The 16,780-nt window shown below is 37.9% G+C and overlaps 1 protein-coding gene across 6 annotated transcripts in view; it reads right to left on the bottom strand.

Moving 5' to 3' along the window:
* LOC143715086 (voltage-gated potassium channel subunit beta-3) overlaps positions 1–16,780 on the bottom strand; it is an 84,782-nt gene that overhangs the window by 22,132 nt on the left and 45,870 nt on the right. For all 6 annotated transcript variants that reach the window (XM_077206716.1, XM_077206718.1, XM_077206720.1 and 3 more), the window contains 3 exons: positions 6,468–6,511; positions 6,169–6,206; positions 2,466–2,545 (listed from right to left, as the gene is read on the bottom strand). In XM_077206716.1, the coding sequence (XP_077062831.1) occupies positions 2,466–2,545; positions 6,169–6,206; positions 6,468–6,511 (162 nt within the window). The remainder of the gene's footprint in view (positions 1–2,465; positions 2,546–6,168; positions 6,207–6,467; positions 6,512–16,780) is intronic.

The following is a 16,780-nucleotide window of genomic DNA, read 5'->3' as shown; positions in this document are numbered from 1 at the left end:
GCAGATGGCTGTGGCTGACTTCCTCTCTAGGAATGGGGTGCTGCAGGCCGGATGGCTCCCCGGCCTGAGTCGGGCGGTGGGGGTATGTGGTGGGGGAGGCGTGGTTCAGCGAGGTCTGCGACGAGAGAGATAGTGGAGAGACGAGCGGCGGTAAGTGGGTCAAGTGCAAAATGACTTACACCTGTGTCTCGTTGCAGTAATTGGCGTGGGGAGACCGTATAAAAGACAGACGGGAACCAGCGTTCGAGGAGAGAGGGCTGAGGACTCGTGGGAACGTGGAGGAAAGAGGACTCTATTGAAGCAAGACAAGTTACCGAGTACTTTGAACTGTGAATGAGATTTATGTTGACGTGCGCATGTGGCGCGAGTGTGATCTGAGTTTATTGAATAAAATACCCACGAGCCTCAGCCAGCCGACCCCGGTCTCCTTCCTTCTCACACATCCACGCAAGGGAACTACTACAAGCATCTTTCAGATCCACTTAGAACAAACAATCTCCTGGGTGAATCTGCGCGAGCATCATAAGCGCTTTGTTCAGGTGTCTGAGATCTAAGATGGGCCTGAGGCCACCATCTCTCTTTGGAATGTGGAAATATCGACTATAAAAGCCAGACTGGCTTAGTGATAAGGGGACTGGCTCTACAGCCCCTTTCACTGACAGTTTTGACACTTCGGTGCAAAGGACGTGAGCTGCGTTGCTTCCACCGATGTCTCGACCACAGCTACAAAGTGTGGGAGTCTGCAAGCAAACTGTAGTGAATAGCCTTATTTTAGCCTCACTTCCCAGGCCTTGGCCCGCACAGCTAGGGCTTGATTGAAGTCTGGGGACGGGCAGCTTTGTTATAGGGACCCGGCCGCCCAGCTGTTTAGTGTTTGTGATACTGTGTGAACAATGCTTACGTGCAGGGGTGCGCAGTTCACAGTGGGCGCACAAACTACACTCATTACATTTCCAGCTTGAGGATGGCACAACAGAACAGCGGGCTGAAGGCGGCGTCCAGTTGAAAACCAGGAAGCCGGCGTCCTCAGAACTGCTTAGCAGGTGCTTGTTCCACTGAAAGCTTTTCAACTGCGGCGAGACTTCTCATCCGGAGGTCAGCGAAGTGAAACTTATAAGAGATTAAATCTGAATTGTATGGCGAAATGGGGGCATATATTGCTATAAGCCACGCCCATTCTAGCGGGCTCTGACGCACGCGGGCGCGTAGCGTCCTGATTGGTTCGCGCATCCTGGCCGATTTGCAATAGGTTTGTGCAGTTGCTGCAGCACAGCCAAAGAGCGAGCTAAGGCACTCAGCTGTATGTCTGCTGTGCAGCTGCACTGCGTTTTTAAAAATTTCCATCAATATACTTGAGAAAAGGAGTTTTCCCATAGCATAAGCTGACTTACGCAATACAAGAGACCTCTCGAACAAGATATGGTAGCGGGCATTTAAACTGATTTTTTATTACGAATATAGTACTGATCTGAAGGAAAATGCTATATCTATACTGTAAATGCAGGTACACAAGCTTCCTCGATCTCTCACAATATAGGTTACTCTATTCCATAAGCTTCAATGAACAATATCAGTGAGAACAAACATATGTTTACGGTGCTAGAGGTGTTGTGCAGTGATACATAGAAACATTGGGTGAAGCGGTCTAAGCAGTGTTTTATGGTTTTATCGTGAATAAAACTCAGCTATTGAACAATCAGAATCAAGGACTGTAACTAACCGTTTTATAAAATAATATACTTAAGTGCAAACAAATTGTAATGTTTGGACACCTAATTGCATGCTAATTGCATATAAATGATAATGAATAATAGTTAAGATTTAAATTCCAGGGTTATATTATTTATTTATATTCGTATTATATGCAATTAGCTGAACTTTAGAGTGCTTTTTTGACCCACTTAAGTAGGGCTTACCCACTTAAGTAGGACAGTAAGTAGCATACATCTTTACTTGTAATGTCATAATTACTGCTATTATATCTGAAATATGGTTAAAGTGTAATGCTGAATGTACTGACAAGCATTTATGGTTAACTAAAACTAAAATATACTTTAATGTCATTTCTTTTCAAACCACTTCAACATTTCTTATGATGGAAGTTGCAATTAAGTCCATTTAAAATATATTAAATGTAAAATTGAATAGCACACCAAAGTTAAAATTATAATCAAGTGAAAATGTACTTTCATGAAAGTGTACTCTATTTAAGTACATGAAAGTGGCCTTTTTATTATTAATAATATAATATTATATTATTCACAAATACAAGTAAAAAATGTATATACTTTTAAAAATCGAAATACACTACAAGTGCACATTCAATACAATTAAACGCACTTCTTTTTCACTAAACATATTCAGAAATGTATTGGTAGGAACAAAATCCACACCTGTGGTCCAGTACAGAACAGCAGAACAAAGTACATGGAATCTCTTATCCAATATATTGTTGGGAATCGTACCTGCCTGAAGCATAAACTTCTGCTGTGTCGAACAGATTCACTCCGTTCTCATAGGCTATCGTCATCAGACTCTCTGCCATCTATAGAAGAAAACATCCACACACAAACACATGCATAAACTGACAGAGATCTGGCCATATACATGAATGCTCTTGGTGCAAAAGATGCTTCAGTTACCACAGAAAAATAATTTAAACTCATGCAGATTATCATGCAGTATGTTTACGTTTGCTCTCAAGATTTCTAACTTCACACAGACATGGTAAGTGATTGCATCGATTTGTTGATCCCATGTGCCATGCAGTTCCCTATCGTGAGTGTGATAGTGTAAAAGTTATTTTTTTGCTTTGATTTTACTCTGTTTGACAAGTTGAAATAATTTTCTGTGGTAATCAGATGATGCTGTAAATGCTGACCCAACCCATAATAAGGGTCATACACTGGATCTTGTGATCGCTAATGGCTCATTTGTGTCTGCGTTTTCATCTATTGACATTGGACTCTGATCACTCAGCTGTCTTTTTTAACCTCGAACTGTATCACTCAAATGAGCCTACCATCCGAACAGTAACCTTCCGGAACTGGAAGTCTATCAACCAGACTGCTTTCTCCAATTCTGTGGTTTCCATCCTAAGCGATCTTCATCCCTTATCACTGGAGGAGAAAGTTGTGCAGCTAAATTCCACTCTTGCTGCTAATCTTGACACTTTTGCTCCTCTAAGGTCACGTAAGGTCACATTCGCCCGCTCAGCTCCCTGGTATAATGACAATCTGCGCTCTAGAAAGGCTGCTTGTCGGAAAATGGAGCGCAAATGGCGCCTTACTGGTCAGAGTGTCTACTATCAAGAGTGGAAGGATCTTCTGGGGGGTTATCGTGCTCTTATGGAGACTGAAAGATCCTCTTACTTCTCACAGATTATTGTAAATAATCAAAATAATCCCAGACACTTGTTCCAAACCATAAACAGATTGCTTCAAGTTAATCCTGTTACCACTTTGCCTGTTTCCCAGCAGCTCTGTGATTCTTTTCTACAGTTTTTTAATTCGAAGATTGTTAGTGTTCGCAAAGAAATTTCTGTTAACCCTGACTGTGCCACTTCACTCCTTTGTTCATCTGGGTTAACTGGTGTTTCTTTTACTCATTTCTCACTGCTTGATTCTGAGGCTCTCACAAGGGAGGTATCTAGCATGAAATCAACCACTTGCTTGCTGGATCCAATTCCAACAAATTTATTTAAATCATGCTTCCCTGTGTGGTGCCCTATTATCCTTGGCATTATAAATGAATCATTGGAAACTGGGGTCATTCCAGCAGTACTAAAGACTGCTGCTGTTACGCCTGTACCAAAGAAAGATAATGTTTCTTTGGATGATTTTAACAATTTTCGTCCCATCTTTAATCTTCCCTGTTTGGCAAAAATACTTGAGCGTGTTGTTGCCTCTCAACTCTGTAATCATCTCACAACCAATAACCTTTTTGAACCCCTTCAGTCAGGTTTTCGTAAATTACATAGCACTGAAACGGCGTTGGTCAAAGTTACCAATGACTTGTTGATGGCCTCTGATTCTGGAGCTACCTCACTTCTCATTCTTCTTGATCTTCGAGCTGCTTTTGATACTGTGGATTATGGTCTATTACTTACCCGTCTTGAAAGTGTCTTTGGTGTGTTCTGGGACAGTTTTAAACTGGTTTAAATCCTATTTTACTGACCGTTCCCATTTCATTTCTATGTGTGGCTTTACGTCTGACACTTGCTCAGTGCTCACTGGTGTTCCTCAGGGATCAGTTCTGGGCCCTCTACTCTTCAATATTTATCTATCTCCACTTGGGCATCTGCTGCGATCGCTTGGTCTCCACTATCACTTTTATGCTGACGATACCCAAATCTACGTCCATTCTAAATCTGGTGAAGACATCGATGCTTGTTATCTTTCTGGCTGTATCTCTGAGATAAAAGCATGGTTGAACAATAACTTTCTTTGCCTGAACAGCGGGAAAAAGTGAGGTTATGCTTATAGGTTCCCGTCATCAAATTCGCAAAGCGGCTCCACTGTCCCTGTCTGTTGATGGCTCTGTTTTAGAGACCCAAAGTACGATGACGAACCTTGGTGTAATTTTTGACATCAGCCTCACTTTTGATTTTTTTGTACAGAGCACTGTTAAGGCATCCTTTTTCCATCCCAGAAATATTGCCAGACTACGCCCAATGCTAAACCTATCTGTCGCTGAAAAGTTGATAAATTAATTTGTGTTCTCACGGCTGGATTATTGTAATGCTGTTTTAGCTGGAGTTTCTAAAACCACTATTAACAAATTGCAATATGTTGAGAACTCTGCCGCCCGGATCCTGACGGGAACCAGGAAATTTGACCATATTACTCCAGTTTTGAAGTCCTTACACTGGCTCCCGGTCAGGTTCCGTGTTGACTTTAAGATCATTATGCTGACATACAAGGTTTTACACGGCTTAGCTCCGCAATACTTATCTGGCTTATTAATCACTTATTCTCCAAATCGCAGACTGCGTTCCTCACAGTGCAATTTATTAACTGTTCCACAAACACATCTAAAATCTATGGGTGATAGGGCTTTTTCTGTTTACGCTCCTAGACTTTGGAACTCTCTCCCTCCTGAACTAAGGGAAGCACAGACTCTTGGCATTTTTAAAGCTCTTCTCAAGACACATTTTTTTAAACTTGCATTTGACTGCTGATGTCTCTTCGTGATTGCTTTACAGCTATTTTTTATTATTAATGTTGCTGCTTTTGTTTTTATTAACTTTTATTTGTCTTTTCCGGTGGATTGTGATTTTATGTACACCGCTTTGAGAAGCTGCTTTTAAAGGCGCTCTATAAAATAAAGTTTATTATTATTATTATTATTAATTGTATTATACACAGAATATTCCTTTAAAGGTTTAAAATCTAATCATTTACTTTGCCATTGCAAACCTGTATGACTTTCTTTCTTCAGTGGAACAGAATGTTGGTAAAGTTTTGGTTACCATTGATTTCCATTGTATCAAAAAAACAAACAGACGTTTCCATATTATCTTCTTTTATGTTCCATTGTAGAAAAAGTAATATAGATTTGGAATGACATGAGAGTGAGTACATAATGAAAGTTTCTTCAGTTTCTTTTGTTTGAAAAAAAGAAACTATCTCTTTAAGCATGTAAATTACACGGCAGAAAGACGCTGGAAGTAATAGACCTGCACGATTCTGGATAAATTGAGAATCTCACTTTTTCTGTTTAAAATAGATATCACGATTCTCCCACGATTCTGAAGAGACAAGTAAACAAAATAACATTTAGGGACTAATTCACTCAAGGTTCTGACAAAATGTTAATTGCTGTAGTCGATTTAAAAATATATGTAATTAATTTGAATTAACATTTTAAAAAAATCAGTTTGAATGAATGATTCAATGCCAAATAAATTTTTTAAGTCACTTGTCGACACCTACTGGAGTAACGATGTAATCGATACTATCTTTATTTGAAGGTACTTTCAAAAAGGTGATTTACTCTGTTTTAATCGCTACATAGAATGCTTGCAGCGATCATACTAATCAAATCATTTTGGAATAAGATCACGTGGGTGTTTGAATCGAGATCGCGATCTTTTAACGATTAATCGTGCAGCTCTAGGAGGTGATTGTGTGAGGTAATGTAACATTTATCCTGAACATTACAGTTCACCTCGTCAGAGATCTGAGATCCAAATGTCACCCAGGTGCCTGTGAACAGAAAGAGTGAGCGAGAGAGAAGGATGAAGAAGTTGGAAGGATGGATAGGAGTGGCCTTTTATTTAATTAACATGATATTTTCTGCAAGTCCAGTTTTTCAAAATATACTTTTAAGATTTGAAGTGCACATTCAATACAATTAAGCACAATTATTTTTTCACAAGAGTAAACTGGGTTAAATTAAAGTATTTTTAACATAGAAAAAACAGACACTTCTGCTTTAAATAAATGACTGACTCTCTGGATACTCACCAAGACCCAAGCAAGAAACCCGTAGACCCGACTTTCCAAGGTTCCTGAGAGCAAAGATGAGAGAGAAAGAGTATTTAGTACTCCAATCCTTATTATTTTTCTTCTATTTTTCTGATCCATATTAAGTATACCTGAAAGTATACCAAAAATACCTGATATAGTAAAAGTTATGATACAAAAAAGCTATTTGCTATACTGTATGGATTTGTGCCCAATAGGAAATGGACACAATCCCAGGGAATATTCTCAGAACTTTGGCTAACATTCTGGCAAGGTTCTCTCAAAGTTATGAGAAAACATTCTTCCAGTAGTGTTACTGTAATAGAACATTCAAAATTATCTGGTCTTTAATAATGTTATCAAAATATATTGGCACAAAAATATAATCATTCATGGACTGTTTTTCTGAAACATTTTAATTGGACATTAGTGTAATATTTTTTAAAACGTTAACTACTTACTACTAGGAAAACCTTCGAAATTAAAGTTCCCATACTTGCAAAATGATCAAATCGAGAAAACATTCCCATCAAGGTCCAGTAAGCAATTTCTGAGAAAACGCTATTGAAAGCGAATCGGATCGAGCAGCACAACACAACAGCCAATCAGCAGTAGGGGGCGTGTCCACTCATGATGATGGAGGAGACAGAGTGAGCCAATCAGCAGTAGGGGGCCTGTCCACTCATAATGGGGAGGAGACAGAGTGAGCCAATCAGCAGTAGGGGGCGTGTCTAAAAATGATGTTATTTCTGCTCCATACGTGAGTAACATTGGGTTTGCTGTTTCACAGAACCATGTATGCTGTTGTTGTAATGTTAGCTATATTAAGAGGACAGTTTTGTGTGTCATTGCTTGTCTGGAGATGCTGTGCTGCTGGCAACTAACAACTAACTCTTATACTCTATACTCTTATACTGCATATACTCTTGTGCACTATAAGTCAATTTTTTGTTCTTCCTTGTTGTCCGTTAATCATTATGATAAAGAGATATCTGCTCTTGCATTGCATGTTTGTGAATTTTGGGGGCGGAGCGATGAAAGGAAGGGTGTTTATTTGGGTTGATCTTAATTATCAACAGTGTTTCTCATAAATCGTCTACTGGACCTTTAATGTTTTCTCTAGCATTCACATAATTAAGAAAAAAACTGGAAAAACAGAATATTTGAACATTCTGAGAATATTCATGGGAATGTTAGCAAAACATATAACATATTTAACACAAATAATTTTATAGCAGTAATAGTAAAGTTACTATTGTAAACTGGGGTAAAAATGCAATATTACTATGTTCAGATGAGTGAATGTGTATGTTTGTATGTCTGTGCTTTTGGACAAGCAGTTGTATTATTCACTAAATTAGTTTCCAAAACCTTTAATTTACACATTGTTTGGAAACAACACTGAGCAGGATGTAGAATAACTTTTTATAAAAATATAAAAAAATAAAATGTGTCTTTTTAATGCAATTATTCGAAAACATAACTGACAGATTAATTGGATATCTGAACAATTTGTTACTTGCAGCCCTATGTACATTTATATAGATATAAACTTTTCATCAGATTGCATATATCGGCTAATGGATATGGAGCTGTGTTCAAAACCATTGTAAATAAAAAAGGAATGTAGGAATGAACGTTTCGAAATGTAGAGTTGAAAGCTAGAGTATAGCACCCTTGGCTGCTTTAATTACAGATGGATGAACACCAGTTGAAGATCAGCGATGTGTCACCCGTGCCTGCTTCTCATCTGAGCTGCTGCTCACTTACGTGTCCAATAGAAAGAGACAGATTGTCAGTGTGTTTAGATCCAGGCGGCTGAACCACGCTTTCTCTTCTCTGCATCTATTTTTGTTTGCCCGGCTAGTCTATTTATAGAAATGTTGCAACTGTGCATTTGTTTGTGTCCAGTGTGTCCAGTGTGTGTGTGTGTGTGTAAGGGACTATTCATTATATTGATCCTGACATATTAGGCTACTAGCCAAGACTGTGAGAAATAACTAAATTAATAGCATGAATCATTAATTTGATCTAAAAAAGTAGCGAGAAAAGGCACATCTATTCATCACATGAGAGGAATGGGCGAGAGAGAGAACTGCAAAGCTCTTTCTCGCTGACACAAATATTTTCACTTTCTCTGTCATCCTTCATTTTTATCTTTCTCCATCCTTTCCTCTTTTCCACAGGGCTGCATTAGAGTGCTGAATCACACACACACATCGTTATGCATGTATATGACGAGAAGCCGCAGGGAAGAAAACGTGAAGATCATGCGCTTATTATTCACAGTTGATGCTGCATGTTTACATCCACATGTACAGACACACACAAACACAAACACACGTTGGGTTTTTATTTTTTATGGGGACTCTCCATAGACGTAATGGTTTTTATACTGTACAATCTGTATATTCTCTCCCCTTACATTAACCCTACCCCTAAATCTACCCATCACACAAAACTTTCTGCATTTTTACATTTTCAGAAAACAAGAAAGCTGTTTTCCTCATGGGGACCAAAAAATGTCCCCACAAGGACAAGGATTTCAGATATTGCCAAGGGTTTACCAGGCCACACACACACACACACACACACACACACACACACACACACACACACACACACACACACACACACACACACACACACACACACACACACACACACACACACACACACACACACACACACACACACACACACACACACACACATACACACACACACACACACAGAATACGAAGCTGTACGAAGCTCTATTCCATTGTTATTTTATTATCATTCAGATTCTGTTTTAATTATTATTCATATTTTGAAATATTTTTTATATGTTCCATTTTCATTTTCATTTTGGTTAGTTTTAGTAATTTTGTTGTGTTTTCAAGTATTCATTACTTCAATGAGCCATTGCTTCTGCATTAAATTATTACATTGTTTTAATTACTGTAATACCTTTTTCGCTAACTGTGATTTTGTATATGTATATTTCTGAAATCCATAACTTGGACACACCTGTAATAACAGATCACTCCAAATTTTCTGTAAAGCTGCTTTGAAATTATGTGTATTGGGAAAAGTGCTATACAAATAAATGTGAATTGAATTGAATTTTGTCGTTTCATATACATTTTTTTTAAATATGTCTAAAGTTTTCATTCATTTTATTTCAGTTTTAGTTATTGTAATAAGTTAAATTAAATGAAAATAAGAAATGTTCCCTCGGCAACTAGCTGAAATAAAATAAGTTTAAGTTTTTTTAATATTTATTTATTTTAGTTAACGTTATTTTTGTAAGGGATATGTTTGGTTGCATAGTGTTTTAGGGTACATTTGCTAAAAATGGAAACGTTTTTTTATTTGTAAGGACGACAACGTTTGTCAAAATTATTTGTGAAACCAACTAAAATCACTGTATTCTGCTGCGATGTCACTTTGTAAAGAAACACTTCGCATCTATAGACTGAACAGGTAATATTACACATGATGTCACTGTTTTCACAAATTCAGGTTTTTGTAGTTTACACAGAGACGATAACAGTATCATTTTCAAAAACGTACACTTTGAAAAAAGTGTAGTGTAAACCATGATAGCTGAAAACGTGTGAAAAACAGACTAAAACTTAACACTGGGAGTGGGTTGATAAATGTTTCGACTCTAGTGAAGAAGATTAAACTCACTGAAAAGAGCTCAGGATAGAATGGCATAAATCTCCGAACGCCCATTCATTGTAAAGATATGGAAAAGAGTGACTATATACACTATACCGTCAAAAAGTTTAGGGTCAATAAGTTTTGACAAGAATACATTTTTTTTAATTACTCTTATTCAGCAAAGGATGCATTTATAATGTTAATGCAAATAAATGCTGTTGTTTTGAAATTCCTACTCAGAAAAGAGTTCTGAATAAAATGCACCAATTTCCACAAAAATATGAAGCAGCACAACTGTTTCCAGACTGATAATAATAATCAGAAATGTTTCTTGAGCAGCAAATCAGCATATTAGAATAATTTCTGAAGGATGTGACACTGAAGACTGGAGTAATGATGCTGACAAAACTGTATAAAAAGTGATACATAGAAAACAGTTATTTTAAATTGTAATAATATTTCACAATATTACTGTTTTAACTTTATTTTTGATCAAATAAAATGTGCATATAAGAGACTTCTTTCAAGAACATCTTACCAACCCCAAACCTCTGAAAGGTAGTGTTTAATGAACACATTTTGATTTCTGGGCGAACTAATCATTTAAGTGGTTTTCATTTTAGGCACCAGCCAACAGGCTTTACTAATAATATTGGCAAAACCCAACCACCCCAAACGCACATGATTCAGATATATACTGCAACACAAATATACACATGTGCACAGATGCTGTGCCCAAGACAAGTGAAATCTCTTCAGTTGCGACAAAACAACAGTACATTTTGTTAATTACTTGGTTTCTGTTTCTGCCGCATCATGCATCATGCAAATATGTTTATATGAAACTACTTTATGATTGCTTCTGACTGTGTTATGTGAAGCGGTATTTCACTTTCAGAGTGGAAAGACAAATGACTTGTCGCCTGGTCATCATCAGTGAAGGCTTTTTATTGTCTTTTTTTGTTAGGTAAAGACATTTGCTACAGACTTTCAGAAGTCATACACCCTACCCTCTCTATGTTGCTTTCTTTTCTCACTTTCTTATGAACACAAGCTTTTTGTGTGAAAGAAAGAGGTTAATGATGCTGAGATCTTGGCTGATTCTCTTTTTCCTACCACAAGCCTGACTATAAATCATCCTGTTCACACAAAAACACATGCTGTTACACTGGCCTCCGCAACAACCATGCTGTTCTATTTACTGATGTGTGTACATAGCCACTATGGTGTATGTATAGACATTTACACAGTAAGAATCCATGTTACTGTGTGCTTTTGCACCCTTATGTTATTGCTGTAACCTATTTAATTAGTGGGGAGCCCTATTCGGATGGGACTAGTTTAAAATGGAGAGTTGAGGTAAAGTAAAAATTTTCCCAGAGCTTCTCTGTGATTTTAGTCCCGTCCGAATGTGCATCTCAGTAATCATTACGGACAATGTCATTAAAGATTACGGCGACTTTTACCTTCTGTACAAAGGTCTGGAGAAATTACCTCAGGTAATACTAATCATGTGCGAATAGACCCGCTGTAAATACGTACGTAAATATTCCGTCATTTCGTGTTTAAAAGTAGTTTTCCACGATTTTTCAAGTATTGAGACGCTTGAAAGGGCATTCAGTTGCGTTCTAGACGCACGCCACACGCCATTCAGATCAGAAAGAAGATCGAAAGCACTTGTTAGCCGCACGAAACATATTTTAGTGTTAGATAAGTGCCTATTACCAAGCAGTGTTGGGGAAAGTTACTTTTAAAAGTAATGCATTACAATATTGCTTTACTCCCCCAAAAAGTAACTAAGTACGTTACTTAGTTACTTTTTATGGAACGTAATGCGTTACATTACTTTTGCGTTACTTTTTCTCACCTGCATGGGCTTGTTTGTTTGTTTTTTAATAACAGCTAAAACAATCTATTTTTGCCAATTGTTAAGGGCCTTTCACATCAAAAGTTAAATGAATAAGCCTAAGGCTGAAGGAAATGCATATTTACTACTGTACAGTAGAGGGCGCCGCTCAAACAAACCTTTCAGCTGCTGCTGTTCTTGATTAAATAACAATAGGATACAGGAGAAGGAAGTTCAACACTCTTATTTCTAAACCTAATCTAAAGTCATTTTTGCTTATTAGTATGGTTGAATTAGATCATTGTAGGTCAGCAGCAAAGACATTGGTTAATAAAGTGAGATTAAATACATAAAGTATATTTGTGTAATTTAACATAGTTAATTATAAAACTTTTGCACAAAATTCTGAGATTGCATTTGACTGTTTTTATTCATTTTGAGGAATTCTGAATGTTTTTGTGCAAGTGAGATGAGTAAATGCATGTTCAATGCAAATGCACACAACACCTCACTTTATTTCTCTCAACATGGGGACAGGAGAGCTGTCAGTCAATAAATGTGAAAAAGTAACTAGCGTTACTTATTTGAAAAAGTAACTCAGATATTTTGTTGTAAATTGAAAAAGTAATGCGTTACTTTACTAGTTACTTGAAAAAGTAATCTGATTACGTAACTCAAGTTACTTGTAATAAGTTACCCCCAACACTGTTACCAACACAAGCCAATCTGAAGTTAACTAATACATCGTTCGACCGGACATAACTGTTTTATATATATAAATATAATATATTATATGTGTTTGCGCACGTGATATCAGGAAGCAACGTAATACACACATGACAACAGGAGGGTGACGGCGGTGCGTAAATCAAGTTACCCCTCACACTTCTGCTAGTTTTACTGAGATTTCTTATCCCGTGCAAATTGGCCATTATTATTACAGACGTCCAGTGGTAAAATTACATTCCTCCATCTACCCTTGTACTGTTAATCCTGTCTGAATAGGACCTCTAAAACTTTGCTAAAAAACCTGTTACACATAATCTACTGCAAGCCTTCTGCTGTCTGATTGATAGTTCACACTTTTAAGCAAGTAAAAGGCCTTTTAATATAATTGTAAAAATGTCAGACTTCAGGTCGTGGGTCTTTTTGCTGTGACACTTTACTGATTTCTATCAAGTAAACGTAAGAACTTTTATATTTTTAGTAATATTCAAAGAGGAACACTTACTGGACTGAAGCAACTTAGGTTAACTTGATTATCAATAAAACATTGAACATTAAAAAATTTTTTTTGCAAAATCTGAGTATCAGAAAACCAACTGACACATCAGACATTTATTTGTTCATCTCTAAATGATTGTATTGCATGTTTTCCCCTACAAAGCACTACAGTGCTTTGATCATTAAATTAAGCATTTTAATATCATCTTACTAAGACATATTATTGGAACATATAGAGTCACTACTGTTATTTATATGCATTTTATGTCTGCTATACATTTATAAAGATCTCATTTATTTATATTACTAGCTATCAAAATTTCATCTTATTTTTTGTCCATATAAATATCAGAAACTGCACCAAATGACATATGTTTTGCTCAGTTTGGGCTTCTGAATAATATCAAGGTGTATTTACTTCCTCAAGTACGATCTCAATATTCTCCCTATATTAGACTAGCCTATATGAGCCATAAAAGCCTGATGTATCAAATACAAAAAATTAAAAATAAATTTTCCAAACTTTTTTTGTCTAAATGTTCAAAACACTGTTCCGTTTCAAAAAATGTAAACATCTCACTCAAATTGTTGTGCTGATAATATAATTTGCAATGACACGTCACATTTATTTTCATGTGTAGTCTCAGACTTTTGGACCACACTGAATATGATCACATCATACATCAGCGTAGACATCAGGCAGATTCATAAAATCAGAAATGCAGAGCACACAACACCATCCAGAGTCAGACACACTCCTCTCAGAATACTGCAGTGCACCACAACAGGGTGGAGAGAGAGAGAGAGAGAGAGAGAGAGAGAGAGAGAGAGAGAGAGAGAGAGAGAGAGAGAGAGAGAGAGAGAGAGAGAGAGAGATGTGAAAATGAGAGTGAAGGCAGATAAAGTGGAAATGAAATAATGACAAGCACAGACAACATTGAGATAATAGAAATTGGAAGGGAACAAAGAGTGAAAAACAATGATAAAGAAAGGAGGAACAATTTTGAAGGAATGTGGTGAATAGTGAAAGAGAGAAAACAGAATGAACAGAAGTGGTGGGAGAGAGCAGCGCACATTTCTCCACACAGTGTCTGTCTACAAGCCGTAAAAAAACATTCTGATGAATGTACTTTATAATGAGTTAGCATAGGCAATTATTGCACATGCTGAGAGGGGGGGGGGGGGGGGGGGGCGAGTGAGTGAGCGGAAGAGAGAGTTATGTGCAGAATGGCATACTTCTGCATACTACATATGTATATAGTGTGCAAAAGAGAATATTGCCTAATGTAATGTGCTCAGCTTCACCTTCTATTTCCTGTGTGATGAATGAACTCAATACTTTATTATTTGATTGGACTGCCAAAAGTTACGATGAACCAACAAAACTGTAATAATGGAAAACACTGTATTTATTTCTGAAATGAAAACTGGATGCCACTTGCCGAATTAAAGATGTAACAAAGTAATTTCACACATCATCATTACTGTAAATTATTACTGTTTGAAATTTTGGTCTTACTTTATATAAAGTGTCTTTAACTATGTACTGGAATTTTAATTAATCATTTGATACAATGTACTTATTGTGTTAATATATGTTTTTACATTTGCACTTATATTTAAAAAATAAATCCCTGGATTTAATTACAGCCACGGTCCGAAATTAACTTTTTGGCTCACCTGCCACAGGGACTGGTAGATGAAAAAATCCACCAGCCAAGCATATTTTTTACCGGCCAAAATAATGAACAGCCTTTTTGTGTCACATATACATTAATTTCAGTACATTTAATTGAGATAAGGTATAATGTTGAATGAATAAGAGTACATAGAAGTCAAAACAGAGCAACAAATAGTAAGATATGGAAGATGTGAGCATGGAAAGTGCTCATAACAGTACATTTGAAGGTTTTGTAAAACTATCAGATACTTTACCGAAATAATTTTTTTTTTTTTACCAATTAATACTATCAGTTAAACGGTTTAAACGTAAAATATATATATATATATATATATATATATATATATATATATATATATATATATATATATATATATATATTTTTTTTTTTTTTGTTTGCTGCATGGTTAAAAAAACAGTATATAGCCTATATTTGTTAAATCAAGGGGTGCGTCGACACATATTTCTCTGAGCAAGCAAAATGAAGCAAGCGAAAAGAAGTAGCTACTGTGTGGGACCATTTCGACAGAAAGGGCGACGAAGTTACTTGCAAAATATGCTACGCGGTATTAAAATAAAGCATTATAGGCCTAGTGCAAGTAATGCAATATCACTTGCGAAGCAAACATACACAAGCAAATGAAAGGCGCTTTCAGAAGGACAGTATGTGTATTTGTTTGGAGCACAGTATGTGCAAACTCTTTCCCACTCGCTCTAGATTCAGGGAGATTTGAACTAATTTGCGGGCATCAGGGAGCCACTATCAATATGCAGGGGACTTGGGATGTCTGGAACATTGACCCGCCAGTGTGGCGGATAGCCTTTTGAGATTTACTCGCCAAACGGAAAATCTACCTGCATTTGGCGCTTGGCGGGTGTTAATTTCGGACCCTGATTACAGCTGTAATTAATTTCTGTAATTAAGTCTATAAATACACTGTTGACCTTCCCTTACACATTAATTCACGCGTAAACTTAATCTAATGTCAGTATTGACACCAGTCTTTGAAATAAATAAACCTCAGTAGATTAATAAAAGTTAAACATACATCCCTGGTGACGGACAGGGATGGCAGGAGGAGCCAGGGTGGAGCTGTGGCAGAAGGTCTGGGAGGAACCCGGGGACCAACCGATGGAGCCAGAGCCGGAGGCGATGGAGACCCAGGGGATGGAGACCCATGCGGAGCCTGTAGACCGAGGGACGAGGGTGGAGCCACTGGCTTGGGGAACCAAGGTGGGAGAAGTGAGTAGCCGAGGCGCACCTGCAGACCCGGAAGTTTGTGGAGACAGAGCGACTGCCAGAGGCTGAGCCGGATGGACGAGGGAGTCCGGAGGAGTCCTAGGGCAGACGGACCATGGTGGAGCCGACGGGCTGACAAGCTGAGGTGGAGACATGGGCCTGGAGACCTGAGGTTAAGCCGGGGGACTCCGTAACACCGTGCCGAGCTGGTGATCGGGAGGCTCGAGGCAGAGAGTGTAACAGATCTAGTGGCGGGGCAGAGGAGTAAGACGACAACAGCGCAGGTAGCGGATCATGGGAACTGGACAGAACTAGGTGGGGGATGGAGGAAGGCAGTCTGGCAGAAACATCGGAGCAAGAACGTCTCCAGAAGGACATCCAAACAGTCAAACAGCCAGATAGTACTGGCCTAGAAGATGTAGATCAGGCAGAGGTCACTGGAGGCTCGCACTGACTCCTAAAGCTTACAGGCTTTCCTCACCCTCTCTCGCAGGTTGTGAAGGGGGACCAGCAAATCTGCAGCACCCACTCTACATAACAGGAGAACATCCATTGAGGACCTTCCATGGGCATGCGTGCCTTTGACAGCTTGTTGAAGCTAGTGTGATGAAACACACAGAGGGAGCGGTCAGGATCGTGTGTAAGGCACACCAGGTCGAGAAAATCCCTCA

This window comes from Siphateles boraxobius, unplaced genomic scaffold, assembly GCF_051911475.1.
Source record: "Siphateles boraxobius isolate OS27281-9 unplaced genomic scaffold, OSU_SipBor_1 56, whole genome shotgun sequence".
Classification (NCBI taxonomy): domain Eukaryota; kingdom Metazoa; phylum Chordata; class Actinopteri; order Cypriniformes; family Leuciscidae; genus Siphateles; species Siphateles boraxobius.
Note: the sequence above shows the minus strand (reverse complement) of the source record. Positions and strands in the feature narration are given on the sequence as shown.